At 49.7% G+C, this 16,667-nt stretch overlaps 1 protein-coding gene across 1 annotated transcript in view; it reads left to right on the top strand.

Moving 5' to 3' along the window:
- The window catches only part of TWF2 (twinfilin actin binding protein 2), a 79,381-nt gene extending 66,219 nt beyond the window's left edge, over nt 1-13,162 (top strand). The window contains exons 6-9 of the mRNA XM_050957881.1: nt 5,566-5,691; nt 5,838-5,988; nt 6,740-6,861; nt 8,009-13,162. Coding sequence (XP_050813838.1) covers nt 5,566-5,691; nt 5,838-5,988; nt 6,740-6,861; nt 8,009-8,176 — 567 coding nt within the window. The 3' untranslated portion in view covers nt 8,177-13,162. The remainder of the gene's footprint in view (nt 1-5,565; nt 5,692-5,837; nt 5,989-6,739; nt 6,862-8,008) is intronic.
- Nucleotides 13,163-16,667: the final 3,505 nt, after the last annotated feature.

Genomic DNA, 16,667 nt, shown 5'->3' with positions numbered 1-16,667 from the left:
AGAGAGCCACCTCCCTTTTTAACTCCCTAGTCGCCTATTTCTTGGCTTTGATTAATTCCCCTGAACACTGGAAGGTGCTCTGGACCACAGCTGAGCCATGGACTGCAATTTGGGATCCACTGCTCTAGAGAGAATCCATCCAAAATGTGTGAGGGGTCAGTGGTGACTGAAGAGCCGAGAGGGCCACAACAGAGTTGCTGAAGGTGTCCAGAGTCCTCTTCTAGTCGTCATCATCCTCCTTCTCCCTCTGCATTAGCTTTGTCAGCCCCCACCCGACCCATGCATAATCCCATTAGCAGGTGTGAATGGATTCTTCCTTCTGGAGGTGGGTTGCTTGGTGCTGATGTTTTCCTTGTGCTTGTTTTTTGTTGTGCTCCCAGGATCTGCGCTCCCTGGCTTCCAGCAGTGAGATGGTAGGCCTCTCTCCTCCGGTGTGTCCATTCCCCTCCTCTCCTTTAAAACAATCTCCTCTGTGTGCCGTACTTTGTCCAGATACCCCCCTTCCTTAGTCAGTGTTCTCCACCCCCTTCGTTAGTTTGAGAAATGTATGGGGAGCTACCCTCTGTTTTATTCCGAGTTGCTGATCTGATTTCTCCTCTCCCCATGCTCCCAGGATGCCTGCTTGCAGGACTCTAGCACTGAGATGGTAGGCTGGCCTCTGGACATTTTGTGCATTCTCCCCATGCCTCTGTCTTACTCAGGAATCTCATTTTGTGCCTACTTTACTCAGTTCTATGCTCCCAATTCCTTCTGGATTATTATCTATAGGGAATGAGCTGCTAACCCACCCCGGGCAAGTCACTTCATGGTCATATTTGCTACCTCCTAACCTTGGGGTGTCAGAGTTTAAGGCCAGAGGGATCGCCAAAGCATCTGTCTGACCTACTGCATCTCACAGACCATTAAAAACCACCCAACCACCCGCCTACCAAACCCGGCAACCCAAATTAGACAAAAGTATTACAGCCTGTGGGAGACTAGACTGTTGTATGCCACAGGTAGAGAATAGGAGGGACCAAGATCCCCGCTGCGGCAGGGAGATGAAGTGAGTTATTCTCCGATAATCGCGGCAACTGACCTGCACCCCACACTCTGCAAAGGGGAAAGACACCCAAAGTCACTGCCAATCTGACCTGGAGGGAAATTCCTTTCCAAACCCACACATGGCCATCAGTTAGACACTGAGCATGTGGACAAGAACCAGCCAGCCCAGCACCTGAGACATAGAATCTTTGTGTCACCGCAGAGCCCTGGCCCTCCCTGCCCAGGGTGCCATCTCCAGCCATGGCCATCCCTGATGCTTCAGAGAAAGGAGATATAAAAAACAATTCATTGAGTGGAGTGGGTTAGTCTGACCCCTCCTGCTGAAGTTCTGAAGCATGAGCTTTTAAAACCATAAGACACAAACTGGAAGTGAGCTCCAGGGCTGCTGTACCTCACCCCCTTTATGGTTAGAAATTTTCTAATTTCCAGCCTGAGTTTGCTGATGGCCAGTTAATATCCATTTGTTCTTGTGCCAACTTTTGTCCTTTAGTTTAAATAGCTCTTCACCCTCGCTGATATTTACCCCAATGTATTTATAGAGCGCAGCAATATCGCCTCTCAATCTTCTTTTTGCTAGCCTGAATGAGCCTCTTGTAGAATAGGCCCACCATTCCCCTGATCGTCCTCGTAGCTCTTTTCTGCACCTGTTCCTCTTTCTCTGAGGTGTCACTAAATAAAGGTGGTGAAGGCCAGAGAATCATTTTAGGGGAGGAAGAAGTGGGACCTCATGCTTCCAGCCCTGCTGTGCATATTTTCCCAAGGGGGCCATGTTTGGGGTGGAAAGCAGGTGTGTGTGTGTGTGGGGAGGGGGATTGTCATTTTGCCAGATACTTTATTACTGAAACATTTGTGAAGGGTTCCTGGTCACTTTTGAGTAATTCAGGGCAGTACGTTCAGTGTGTGGTTGAGAAACCTGAGTTCCAGTTCCTGCTTTGCCCACAGTCACACTGGAGTCAGGGACACGTCACTTCATCTTTCGAGTGCCTTAGTTTCCCCATCTGTATAAAAGAGATAATACTACTTGCCTCCCTTGTATAAAGCACTATGGGTGAAAAGTGCTTAACAGCGCTATCCATAACAGATAGCGGTGCACACAATCTCGCTGGTTTTGCAGCACTATTAAGATTAGCACATACAAAAGTCACTCTGGCTGCTCGTTATGCAATTTGCAAATGTGGATAACTGCAGCAAATCGAACCCATGTCCCTGTGAGATCTGGCTGTGCGCTGGTACTCAGAGGTGACTATTTCCATGGCACTTTTCATCTGTAGATTCGAAGCCATTTTGGCTATACTGTCACTTATTTTAAAAAGTCATTGTTTTTTTTAAGGGAAAGTGAGGAGTTTTTTTCCTCACTCAAAAATGGCTGAACCATCTTTCCTCAAGTAAAATACCTTCCCCTGGAAGCAGAGCCTGAACCTGAAAGATGGGTGTTCTCAGAAAGCTGCGAGCAGCTGAATCTGGGTGTCACAATGGAAATCACTTTACAACCAGCACCAGCTAAAGTGGAACAGCCCCAATGGGAGGTAGCCTTTCCACACGTGGCTTTTAGAGCACATTCGGTACTCTCAGTGCTTAGCAACCTCTAGTCACCAAGCTGAAACGAGTGTGTGAGGCTTTTCAGAGAGCCATTCTCTCCTCTGCCTTCTCTGTCACTGATGTGGCTCCCGTTTCCCTGTATTCCATATGACAGATAGTAGTGGGCTGTTGGTGCTGCCCCGCGCTGGTAGAATTCCCCAGCCCTGAGGAGGTACGCTGTGTTGCCTGCCATGTGTTGTGCTTTAGGCTGTGTCTGAGGGATTCTTTCTCCTCTCATTCTTCACCTCCTCTTCTGAGTGGGATTTTTGTCTCTTCTTTTTAAACACTTGCACACGGAAGCTGTACTCTGAGCAGCGCCTCTCACGGTGCTGAGAGAGATGTGAAGAGTAAGCTTACCTGGTGGGAGAAGTTAAATTTCGAATGGAAAAAAAATCTGATTCTTTTGCTTCCCTCCTCTCCTCCCCCCACCCCCTTTGAAGTGGATTTGGGTGCACTGGAGAGTGGATTTGTTGATGCAGAGTATTCCTTCTTAGGGTGGTCCACTGTAAGCCTTTAACCTAAAGGGTCACGTGCCTGTGGCTTACCTCCACTTTCCAGGGCTTGCTCTGATGGATTTTTCCCATCACCTGTGGCATTCTCAGTGGGAGTCTGGGAGATGGGTTTGCACTACCACTTTTTATCCAGAGCTAATGGTGCACAAATGCTACAGTTGATTTTTTTATTGGAAGGCTGTATTGAGAATTAAAAATTGCAAACAAAATCTTGCTATGTCATAACACCCCAAAATTTGAAAAACAGTGGGTGTTTGGAGGAGAGATTATTTATTACAGTAGCATCTGGGAACCCCAGTCAAGACCAGGACCCTATTGTGTTAGGTGCTGTACAAACACAGAACAAAGCTGGAGAGTTGCAGAGCAAGTCCTGGGATGGCACTGGAGGACCTGGCAACCAGAGATGTTGCCGTCTCACGAGACCCTAAGCAGATTCTCCTCAGAGCTCTACTGAAGATGGCCTCGCATGGCAAAACTGGCTAAAGCCATTGTGCAACAAGGGGTTTTTGTGGCTGAGAAATGTGGGCCCCAAACCCCCAAATGCTAGAGAATGGAAGTACAGTTTGATCAAGAAAATACCATGGTCTCTTCCCATTCCTGTTTCATTTGAAGTCCCCCAATGACAGCTGCAGCATCCCATGTGCTTGATTGTCTCTCTCATGCACCCAGTTATTTATAACTGGCCACGCAAAATGACAAGCTGAGGGCATCTTCTGCCAGTGAAAACTTTCCTCACCACTCATCCACTTAGGCAGAGATTAGCTGTGGGGAAAACCTCATCATTGAGATTTTTCTCTAAACACACAGCAGCCCACGTGAACAAGATGCCCTGGAAGTCTGTGGGAAGATGGTGCTCCCAGGTGGCACTCAGAGTAGATTCTCTGTGGTCCTTGCCTCTCACTTCGCATGGCCACATAAATCTCTGGACCAGCCCTCCAGAATGAACAGCAGGGCTGCTTGATACCAAAGAATCCCCCTGCCTTGGGAAGTCTTAAAGGGGCCAAGCAGTCCAGTGCCCAGTGTTTGGTTTAGTGTTGGCTGTCTGACAGCTGTAGTTTTATTAGAAAACTGAGAATTTTGGTGAAGTTAGACGACTAATGAATTTTGTTGTCGTGGCATCTGTGACTTTTGCTAGGACTCTCCCCTGTATGTCCATGTAAATGTATTGATTTGAATGGTGCAGCAGGCTTGGAATCTCTCCTGCCTCTCTCTCGATCCTGGGCAACAGGCTGGTGCTACTGATTTCTGAAGTCGTTCAAATGAGAATAAGGGACATGAGGGGTGTCTAGGTCAATAACCCACCTACTTTATTACATAGTATGTCTTAAGGTGCTTGTGATGGTGGTGTCTGAGTTGTTGCTTAGCTTTAACGTTCCAGTGAATCCTAAGGATGGGGAAGAGAAATCTTCTATCCCTTCTCCCTTTGCTTCTCAGCAGCTTCCTTACTGGTGCAATCTCTGAGATTAGTTCCTCAACCCTTAGCAGGGTCATCCCCTTAAATTTAAGAGCAGAGGTGCTGAAAGCGGCCTGTCTTCCTGCTTGTGTTAACAGTGACGAGATCCAGGCTCAATGTGATCTCCATCAGTGGTGAATCCCATAACTGAGGGCCCTCTTTGGAGAGTGCCCTGTCCCGGGCACCAGTGGGAATGAGCCTGCTTGTCCCTTTTGAATTTAGTTGCCGCAGGGCATGAGTGCCTAATGTCCAAGTTCTGCCCAACTCCATTTAGGACCTGAGAGATAAGTGGCAGGACTCTGAGATGTACCTGGTCCGGCAGAGTTAGCGTGATCTCCAGATGGTTCGCTGCACTATGCAGGTGGGATGCTCCATGTTGCATGAGCTGTTGGTTTCCAGGTGGCCTTCAGAGTCCTCCCCAGGGGCAGCATATTGCAATAGTGCAGCCTCAAGGGGCCACGGCACGTGGATGCCTGTTTGTCTGGGATGGGAGTGTACAATCTCTTGGCCAGTTGCATGGATTCTGGAGTGCTTCTGCTGACTGGGTGTCTGTGTGCTGCTCAGGATCACTCCTCACTGCAGCCCTGGCCCCCTATGTTCTCTGGGGTGTGGGGACTGGTTTCTCACACAACATGCACTTGTCTCCCATGGCAGGTAGGCTATGACCCTGCTCCCTGGGGTTAAGGTTCTCAGTGAGGCAAGGCAAAGGGTGTTCCCTTAGCTTTGATCATCCTGGAAAGCACTGCAGCTGGCATGTGGGTATCCCTGTGGGCATGCCATCCTGGCAGGTGCTGCTCTCCTGGTGAGGGCTGCCCAGGAGATCCTGTTGCTCAGTGAGCTGTGAGTGACCCATTCTGGCTGGGTTAGAGTAGCACAATTTGTGTTTTGATTTTGTTCCCTTTATGCCACCCCCCTCCTCCTTTTCCTCCTCACTGGCTTTGTCTCGGACCAGTCTGACATTGGGGTCTCTGTTTCCAGGTAAAGACTGAGATCAGCGTGGAGAGTAAACACCAGACTCTGCAGGGCCTGGCTTTCCCACTGCAGCCTGATGCGCAGCAGGCCATCCAGTTGTTAAAGCAGAAGAAAATCAATTACATCCAGCTGGTAAGGAGGCAGTGGCAGTCACCCTTGCGCTTTTCAGTTCCCCCAGCTCCTGCCCCTGCCCTCGAGCTCTCCCTGTGTCTGCTGAGCCTCTGAGCGTTGATTTCAGTGTTTTACGCTGAATTCTTTCTCCCTTCCCCTTTAACCAGAAACTGGATCTTGAGCGGGAGACTATAGAACTGGTCCATACAAATGCCACGGAGCTAGCAGACCTCCCCAAAAGGATCCCCCAGGACTCTGGTCGCTATCATTTCTTCCTGTACAAGCACTCTCATGAGGGAGACTACCTGGAGTCTGTGGGTAAGCTCAGCCTTCTCGACCTGTACCCCCTAGGAGAGAGAATGCTTGGGTCAGATGGGTTCCCCCTGCCCTAGGCAGATGTGGTGGTGTTCTGCGTTCTGCTCAAGTGTGCAATGTTCCTGTGTAATCTCTGGCTGGAGCCAGGCCTACCTTCCCCTCCACACGGGCTACTACTATTCCAGTGAATGAGTCAGTAGGCAGATGCCTTTGCTGGCCTGCTGTCGTTCTGGTAGGCAGACGGCTATTTGTTTTGTTCTTGCCATGCTGTTCTTATCCTCAGTTGTTTTGGGATCTTGAACCAGTTCTCTTCAGCGGAAGAGCATGAAAGGGTGTTTGCTCACTCACCTGCCACCAGCGCCTCGGATGCCAGCAGAGGGCCCCTGACCCACACTACTGCTGAAGAAGTGCTGTGGAAGCCAATGCCAACGAGTATCTGGGGCAGTCCAGTTGCAGGCACCAGAACGTTTAGTCCTAGGAGGAGGACACTATTTGGCTGCAGGAGGCTTTTTCTCTTGATTTTTTTTTTTTTGGGGGGGGGGGGGGGGGTTTCTTCTCCATGGTGGTTTTACTGTCTCAGTCCTGTCTATGGTAGCAAGCTTGGCATGGGACTGCATGTGTGGCACTCTTGTGGGCATGCAGGGGCGAGTTGGGCAGGGTCTAGGACTGAATTCTCACTGCTGGATCTCAGTTTGCAGATGTTCCTCAACTTTTAAGTCTGAGGTGATGTTGACTGTCTTGCACTCTCTTGCAGTGTTCATCTATTCCATGCCTGGGTACAAGTGCGGCATTAAGGAGCGTATGCTGTACTCCAGCTGCAAGAGCCGGCTGCTCGACACTGTGGAGCAGGAGTTCTCCCTGGAGATTATAAAGAAGGTAAATCCGTGTTTCCTGCCTTGTCTCCTAACACTTGGCCAGCACGTCATGCCCCCCAACTGGACAATGGAGAGAGCAGATGCACACCTTTCTGCCAGTCTCTGGAGGGCGTAAAAAAAGAGGGAGTGGAATTGTCGGGTGTTCCAAAGGGAACCCACCTGAGAGCTGAGCAAGGGAACATTTAAGGTGAACATCCAAGGGCACAGACCTACTGATGTCTAAGAGAAGTAGTGAAATCCCCATCCCTTCAGTCATTTCAGAGTGACCTGCGGAGCATCTAGGAGAACATACTAAAGGGGCCAATGCAGGACTGTTTACTCAGGGGTAGGCTAGGGCAGTGCTTCTCAGCCTTTTTGATCCCAGAGACTAGCTTGCTGCATCAGGGAGATGTCAGGGACCGATGCTGGTCCACAGACCAGTTGTTGAGAAACGCTGGACTAGAGGATCTCCTAAGTCTCTTCCCATCTCAAATGTCTGATTTAAAAACCAGCATCAAATCAATGGAGGTTGGGCTTATTTTTGGGTCTGAGATGGTTTTCTGTGTGGCCTGAAATCTCGTCTCAAATGGGGTCAGGCACCAGCTCAGCCATGTGAGGCTGTCAGCTGCCCCTGTCCTTCCTCCTGCGTTTCACAGCCTTTCACTGCAAGGCTCTGGTGCCCTTTGATCCATCTCCTCACAGCGGGTGCAAATCTGAACTAGTGTTCACCTGCACTGATGTGTGAGTGTTAGGGATGTTGTCTGTCACATCAGCTGCCACAGTCCCAAGGGCGGCCGCAGAGCAAGCATTTTGAATGGCTGGTGGAGAGGCTGGCTGGTGGCATGGGGCCAAGGTAATTGCTTCCCACCAAGGGCTGCCTGGAGCATGGTGATTGTGCCAGTGACACCCCAGGAAGCCATGTAGCTCTGAAGAACAGGAAGTCTCGGTTCCCTGAGCCCAGTCGGATGTGAGAGTGGAGAGAATGCTGTGGGCGGAAGGGAGGGAGTCGATTTTCTCCAGGGGTGATTGAGGCGCAGAGGGCAGCGGTGAGGGGCTCTTGTCTCAGAGCTGTGGGGGAGAGGCCCCCGTTCTCTCCCCACAGTGGCTCGAGGGCGTCAGGAACCGGCATTGTGGTGTTAACCCCCCCTCCTGTGCCCTTTGTGTGCCAGATCGAGATTGATGATGGAGCCGAGCTGACTGCAGAGTTCCTGTATGACGAGGTCCACCCTAAGCAGCACGCCTTCAAGCAGGCATTCGCCAAGCCCAAGGGCCCCGTAGGGAAACGGGGACAGAAGCGACTGATCAAAGGGCCGGGGGAGAACGGCGAGGACAGTTAGATCCCAAAGGGCAGGAAGCCGGGTCAGGAATAGGACTGTGAACTTCGAATGGCGCCCAGAAGGGCCGTGTCAACAGGATCCATGTCTCCACTTCTGAGCCTGCCCACTGAGCCCGGAGAGGCTTTCCCTCCCTCTCCTCTTTAGTAAAATCATGAACACCTGGCTTCATTCGGGGGGCAGGGGGCAAAGAATCTGGGGCAGGGGAGGGATCTGTGCGTGTGTTTATTTTCTGTTCCCCCTCGCTCTTTTGTTGTGTAACTCCTGAGCAGAATGATTGTTCTAGTCTGAAATGAGATTTAAACTGATGCTCTTGCGACTTCACCTGCCTTGTGACCTGGTTTACCTGGTGCCTGCACTGACTGAAGGGCTCACTTACCAATAAGCCGTGTTATGCAGTGGCCTTGGAATGAAATCCTGGTTGGGGTTGATCTGATGGTGAAAACCAAAAGCTTTCCCCCTCCCCTTAAATGTGTTGCTACAGACCTCCGCTATCTGTGTCCAAGTCCCTAAATCTTGAAAACTCCCCTCTATGGAATGGTCTCCTCAGCTGGCCAGTGCCCTGGTACATACGTGCCAAACAGCTGCCTCCCCGAGGAAGGGGGCCAGCAGCTCTGCTGGTGTGTGGGATCTGGGGAGCATGGGGCAGGAATGCTGCCCTGGCATTCCCAGCCACGGCAGGGCAACTTCACCCTGAGGCTGGCAGGCTTGGCATGAACGCAGTCAATGGGCAGGTGGTCTGTGATCAGTGACTCCCCACCACCACCTCCCCAAGAACAATGGCATGCTTTCTCAGTGAGTGAAAGCCAGGCAGTTCCTCACCTCATGTGGAAAGGCAGTGGCTTTTGGAGAGCTGTTCTGTATATTTCACAGTCCATGTTTTGGCTTAGATTTGTGTATCCAGGTGTAAAGGCTCCTCTAGTCACCTCCATTTACACCCATTGGCTTCTCTGGCTTACAGAGCAGCCCAGGAGAAGCCCTATGTCTGTGGCACTTGATTCTGATCTACTAAAGGAATTTCAAGCCGTATCCTACCTGTGATACATGAAATTCTCTGGCAGGCAGTTAAACCAGGTGCAGTTTTCCCTTTGTCGCAGGTTTGCTTCATGACAGCTGAGTTGAGAGGACAAGGGAGGCTAGCCCTGAGCCATCAATTCCTGCTGGCAGCTCTTCTTTGCCTGGGATTTGATCCTCTTGCAGCTCCAGCCACCTCCCTAGATCATGGGTCCAGTGGATCTGAACCCAGGCAGATCCACTGGACCCATGATCTCCAGTACCTGGCTCTGGGCTGCCTCACCATATTGCATCAGTGCAGGAACATATCTCATGACACTCACTCCCAGCCTACGGCTGCATTTAGCATCCTGCCGTGACTCACCAAGATCCATTCCTGAGCCTCTGACACCCATTCAGTCCTGAATCCACCATCCAAAGCCACAGGGATTTCTGAACATCGGGTAGCAACCCACAGCCAACCAGGTGTGCATTGTGGATCCGAGTCAACCCGTAACTTCATTCATCCTCACATGATTGTTTAACCCTTCAGTATACCCAGTAGTTGCATCCCCATCTTTCATTCCAGCGCTGCACTCGTCTACCAGGGCAGTGGGGGTAGCAACTTATAGCTGTGGGGTACAGTACACGGTCACACTGATCATTATCGGTGCAGCTTTGATGGTTTGGGAAAACATTAACATCAGCAGGTTTATCTGTTGCATTCTGCACTCTGGTTAGCAGGGCTGTCCGTTCACCCTGACCGGGAATGCTTGGTGCTTGAAAAAGACTGTTGTAGATCCACGTAAACCAGGTGGGCAAAGAAGTGTCTATGTAAGAATGTTTCCCAGGGACACAGATGAGATCTGTGGCCCATGAGGAAAGGTGAGGTGAGCTGTGGTGGTGATGGGGAAAAAGCATGTGCTGTCTGGGCCCACATACATTAGAGCATCAGGACCACTGCCGCGAACGGGGGAGAGTTGTGGCTTTTGAAAATCCACCTAGTAGATGTTTGTTGCCGTGGGTCACAGTATTTAATGCACACGTCATTCCAGCCCCTGGGCGGCCTCTGACTTGTCTGTTTGTACCACATCTGAGGGGACTCAGCCTTCTGTATATATTAGAACTGTGTGGTGTTCCATTAGACTCGAAGCCATTGTTTTGTTCTCTTGGCTGCCATGGAAACTTTAAAGGAGGTTTCAGCCAGGTTGATTTTCTGCAGCAGGGATTGTCCCAGTCTCTGAGGAGGAAGAGTCTGGATTGAGGTCAACTCGTCCCTTCCAGGCAGGAAATGGTGACTTGGGTCTACAGCACAAGACAGGGAGGTGGTGAGGAAGGGATTTTACCAGCTCCCAGCTCAGCCCATCTGTCTCCTTGTTGCGAGGTTTTCAGCAGTCCTTTAACCCCCAAGAGTTTGGCTGCTGGCCTTACCGCCTGGAACTGATCGTGGCAGCGCTGGGGCAGCTGACTTCCTGATGCCTGCCAGCAAGTTAGGGGTAAGTCTTGACCTGGCAGGAGACATAAGCAGTCATTGCCGGGGATTTTAGCTTAGGGGCCTTGCTCATCTTCCCTAGCACAGACTATCCAAGAGGTCCCAGTCTGAGCTGGGTTTTCACCTCCCTGGCTTTTCAGTAGAACTCTTGCATTTCCTGCCAATAGTAATGGGAACTAGTCAGCGGGATTCTCTTGTGACCAAACCGTGAAATATCTAGCCATGTGGGGGAGGGGAGTATCCCTTCCTCCCCACTCTCTAGAAGTCAATGGCTTTACGGACCTGGACACCTTCTTTCTTCGTGGAGTGATGTAATTGCATCTTCTGTGGCTCCTATTCTAATTGCACAGCCATTGCTGACATTTCTGGATGTTGCTGAACTGTCCGTTCATCTATACCTTTTGGGAAAGTTACGTGAAAGGGTCCACATACAGGGTGGGTATCCTATGCATGCAAGGACCTATTCAACCCATGTTTTATATTGTGCTGTGGGACACTAACACCTGCCGGGGCATCCCTCTGCTATGGTGAGATCCAGTGAATAAGTGATCTGTATTAGTTCTATCAAGGCAGAGGGTTAATTTGTCAAGCTGGTGCCTCATGTTATCCCATTCCATCAGGAATGTGCGCACAGGCCACTTTTCAGGAGTGTATAATTGGCCAGGATAGCAAGTGCTGGAACAGCTGTGTTAGGAGAGTTCTAGTCTCTTTCTCTGGGCGAGGAATTGATTTCCACATCCTCATCTGGACATGGAGGGTTCATGGGAATCGTTTGATCACATGCTTCTGGCCACCCTTGATCCCAGGAAAAGACATGGAGACCTGGTCATCTTGTAGGCATTAAGTATCTAGGGTGGTGGTAGCTGTTGACCTGTTCACTGACTTCTGTCTCCCAAGTCTCTTCCCCCATTTAGAAAAAAGTTAATCCACTTTAGAAAAAAGTCTACAATGTAAACTAGGTCACTCAGACTGTCTCTAGAACATATGTTGTTTGGCTCGTCAGTTAGTTTTGATCCCACTGTTGTGCTCTATTGATGCAAAAAGTAGCCATATAATAACGGCGAAGGTCCAATTGATACTCTCCTAATACATGATCAAATGTAGCTATAGGACCTATCAGAACTTCAGTAAAGGAAGAGAAAACCCATAGCCAGCATTAGTACTCCTCGCCCAATTATTCCATAAAGTAACCCCGTGCTTAAGGCAAATTCTGGTCCTGGAGTAGCTGGAATCATGTGGGATGAAGGGGTAGCTATGTAGCCACTCTTCTCCCCACTCTAAATTTGTACCTGGGTTGGAGTTGGTGACTGACCACCAGACGTTTGGGAATGATGTCTGGCAGGCCTTGGGCATGGAGAGTGGCTGGGATCTTTGGAGGCTCATTGAGGAACTTAAAGGAGTCGTGTAGCCTGAAGATCTGCCACTTCCCCAATGGTGCTGTCTGCAGTAGTTTGCTTCCTCACCCCCATTTTCTTGGGTGAGTTGGAGGAAGAACCACCTACCCCCACTCTGCCCTCAAGTTGCTTTTTTTTAGGGAGGGCACATTGATGGATCTGTCCTCCGCTCCCTAGGCTACTGTGTATATGTCACAGCAGCCTTGGAGTCACATTCTCTGATCCTTCCCTAGAGAGAGGGATGGGGGAGAGAGTGGGACCACAGAGCTCATTGCATGAACTCTGCCCTCTGAATAGCTCCATCAGTCCCTACCATGGGGCAGCTTTGTAGCCCCCAGCCCTTTGAGTCCCCTTCTACACCAGCCTGAACATTCTTGAGGTTAGCCAGGCCTACTTAGAGCTGGCATGTGTGCGAGCAATGGACTAAGGTGCCCATTCCTCCTGCTAGGACACTTACCAGGCTGGCGTCTGTCCTGTGGACACCACATCTACAAAGACCTGGTCTCCAGTCTGTCCTGGGAGTTGCATAGGCCATCCAGGTGTTGCCGAATGGTGAAAGCCAAGGAATTACTTGGTACAACCAGCACCAAATTGAATTGATTTTGATCTGGGGCCTATCTCAGCTGCCGACTGCATGGTTAAGGGCAGTTGGATATGAGCCACCTCTGTAGGAGGATGGGGGATTTCTTGGGGCTCCCAGCAGCCCTCAAGTCCTCCAGTGCCTACCCAAACTCCAAAAGGCACACACCGATAGTACTGTGAGCTTGACTACACTAAGGACTTTTAGGGGGGAAATTCCCTACTGGTGCTATCGGCCTCTACAGCTGCAGCAGGGGCAGCCCTAGGCAAGACTCTGGCAGCTTCTGGAGATTTTACCACTAGGTCATGGTGATAAAATTGCCAGGTCATGTGCTGGAAGCAGCCTTTGCCTTATGTGCACAAGAGCTGCCGCTGCGCAGCTGAATCAGTGATAGCTGTGTGGCAGACAGCCTGTGGGGGAGAGAGGGAGCAGGCTGGGTGGCAGTGTGGGTTTGAGCTTGAGGCAAGGAGAAGCAGAACACACTGTATTCAACACTGTATTTTCTAAAGAATAAAATATTTTTAAAACAATTTGACTGCTTGTGGTTTGAGTGGAAGTTCTCTAGCTATCGCACCTTATCTCGTGCTAACACACTCCTTCCCGTGAAGGGCCTGGTGCACCTCCACTTGACAGGTACCAGATTGGGCCATAATTCACCTGGCAAAAGCCCTAGGTGCAGTGACGGTAACCCAGGGATGAAATGAAAGTTATGAAGTCTACACTGTCATGCTGCAATTTGTAATATAAACCCTCTCTTCTCTCCCCTTAACAGCTTCATCACTCAGATTTGCTAGTTTATTTGCCATCATCTTCCAAGTCGCTGTAAAAACATGGATTTAGTTACATTTCTTCAAAACATTTGCCAGAGCTGAATTCCTCGGTAGAAAACTTTGGGGTGGGAGGGGAGAAACCAAACCAGACTGACTTCTGGAAATCCTTGTTCCTTCTCCTCTGCACCTCTTAAATCATCGTTAACTCTCTCTCCCAGTCAGGGTAACTTTTAGCTGCTAGCAGTGTTGAAGCAGGATAATTCATGTCTGTTCTACATCCTCTCTAAAAATCTACCTAATCTATAAGAAAGTGGCTAGTTTCCAGGTGGAAATTACCTAAGAAACCCATGGGACTTGAGTCTTTTCAACAGTTTTAAAATTGCTCTATAGAACTTGATTTTTTTTAATCGTCCCTGCTGTAGGATTCTGTGGGTTGATTTAAAACTCAATTTCCTTCACTACTATGTTGTTGGACTCTTCTCTAACAGGTCATAGTCTCTGTGTGGATACTCTTGTTCAATATTTTCTATTACACTAATGACCAAAGCCGCCCTCAAGACTAGGTCTCTGTTGTGATAGACCCTGAACAAATGTATATGAGGATATATTCCCTTCCCCAAGGGTATCTGCAGCTTCAAGTCAGCATGCTCTGTCAAGGATCTGCTGGCTTTTACAGCTCCTCTGTCCGTCCACTTATTTCCTGAACTAGGCTAATGTCAGCTACCCAGCTCCCTGCACTAATTGACACCTTCCTTACCCAGTCATCTCTGACTTTCATGGCAGTCATCTCTCTAGACCAGATGCTGTACCGCTATTGCGCTGGTGATTCATGGAGGACTTCCTCTTGGACTCCTGTAACAGAACAATCCCCCTGGGGCAGAGGGCTGTACAAAGCTGTCCTTTAACAACTGGATAACATTTTAAAAGGCAGGCTGAGGATCTGCTTTGTGATACCAAGACTGCAAGGACCCTTGGTCCATCTCAGGGTCTGGACAACTGTTCTTAAATGAGCCTCATCCCAAAGGCTATAGCCATTCAAATTGAACTGGGCTAGTTCTGACCCTGCTGTAGTTCCCATACAGCAGAATGCTTAAGAGACTCAGGCTATAAATGGCATTTTCATAACAGATCTGCTTGAGGCGCTGCTGGACTAGCCTGACTCATTAGCTGTGCTGTGTAGTGATGGGTAGCTGAGCTGGAGTCTGTTCTAGCTCACCTGTTGTCCACTTAGTTCTGAGGAAGCTCTGTTGTTGATACTGTAAGGACCAAAAGGACACTAATATGGCACCCACACTGGGAGGAAAACCTGGAAACTCGCTGTCACTGTATATACAGACCTAGGTAGACCCACCGTCACCTTATACGTAACAGTGTTGTGGATGGAGCTTGTTTAACTCGTAGCTTCCCGGGGCCAGGATGTGTAACTCATCAGTAGCGTGGCTGTGACCACTCATTCACTCCACTCCCACGCCACGCTGTAACACAGTTGGGGTGTGCTCTGGTTCCCACACAATCCTCCAGCAAAGTCAGTGTGCCAGTGTGGACAGGCTTTTCCGCGGGGCTCAGCCGCCTGCAGCAGAGAATATTGTCCTGTGGCAGAGGAAGGCGGTGCCTGGTGTGGATGAGAGGACAGAGCAGATGGGTGAGTAGTAAAACCATGTTCCCCTTGTCAAACGGGTATTTGAAATCCTTGTAAAAAGGAGGCTGGGCATTCAGGCAGCAAAACACCAGGAGGATCAAACTAATCACTCTAAACATGTCAATGCATTATTAACCCTGCTCCAGTTTCCTGGAAGGCCTGGGACTAGAAGTGTGAGCACCAGTGCACAGAGAGGGAGCAGATCCCAGCTCGTGGTAGAGGCAGGACCCCCTCTGCAGTGGGTTTCCAAATTCCCTCTCGAACTTGGGCCTGTTAGTTCCCAGGGGTGGCTCAGACCTGCCCCTCCACTCACAGTTCTCCATGCTTTTAAAGGGCGTGGCCAGGGTGACTAAAATATAGCCATTTGAGCTGACTGGGTTTACCCTCAGGAAGAGCCAAGTTTGAGCAGCTGGCTGTTGACAAGCCAATTAGAGTTTGAAGGTGTGTCTTTCAAAGGTGCTGGTTAGCGTGTTCTAAAACTAGTGTAGATGAGGCCCTGTCGATTTTAACATGCTCTAAACTGATGGAGCTGAATCCTAGGCTATAGGCTTGGGTTCCTCTCTACCAATTAACTCACATTAAAGTCTGTGCTGTCTCTTCTACTCTAGAGTTATAGAATGTCTGCTAACATGTCTAACTCCCCACTTTTAAATCTGAGTCCAGATGAACTCTTAAGTGTAGACAAGGGCAAGGCAGAGTTTGCACCAATTTGGTGTTTACCCCTTTTTCAAGCAGGAATAAACTGATTAGCGCAACAGGTGTAGTATCTCCAGCTTGCCTTTTTCAACCTTTAAGGCTCAGGTCTGGTGCAGCTATGCCAATTGCTGCTAATTAGCAATTCCCCCGGTGCAGACAAGATGCAGAGGTAGCAAGAGACTGGCTTAAGGGCCAAGCCTGGCTGCCTGTGTCCAGGATAATGTGGAGGAGTCGCTTTATTCAATGTGCTCGGTTGAGTCTCTGCTGAAAATTTAAAGCACGGTGGGAAATGATACCTCCATTCTTTTGTTGTAAGGACAAATGCCTGGATCTCATGTCTTCTGCCCTGTCCCCCCCTCGATGCATCCTAATGTCTCTTGGACTGGCCTATGTTGAGCACACCCTGATACCATGGTGTGACAGAAGGTGTAAACATGCCAGCTGTGGCTAACTCTGTGGAATGTTTTCATTGTCTCTCCGTGGGGGTGATAGCTCCAGGGCAGTCTGCAAAGGTAAAGGAAGTCTTGCATTCTCAGTCTGGAAGTGCTGTTGTTTGCAGGTTGAGGGGAGGGGAGCAACTGTGGCCTTGTCTATGCTGTAAATGCTTTACTGGCATAGCTATACTGAGGGAGCCCCTAGTGTGGATGTAATGGATGGTAAGAGAAGGGGGGTTTCTGCCAGTGTTGGAACACCACCTCTCCAAATGACATTAGCTATGACAGCAGCACCTCTCTTCTCTGCTGGCATAGCTGTGTCCATGCTGAGGGGTTTGCTGACATAGCTATGTCGGCTGGGGGGAGTGGTTTTTTTCATACCCCCAACTGATGTAGTTACGCTTATAGAACTTAGTAGTGTAGACATGGCCTAAGCATCTTCTGATGTTGGACTGCGTAGAATAGAGTCAGAGGCAATCTCCTGGTTAGGTGAGTA

Source organism: Gopherus flavomarginatus, chromosome 6, assembly GCF_025201925.1.
Source record: "Gopherus flavomarginatus isolate rGopFla2 chromosome 6, rGopFla2.mat.asm, whole genome shotgun sequence".
NCBI lineage: Eukaryota > Metazoa > Chordata > Testudines > Testudinidae > Gopherus > Gopherus flavomarginatus.
Note: the sequence above shows the minus strand (reverse complement) of the source record. Positions and strands in the feature narration are given on the sequence as shown.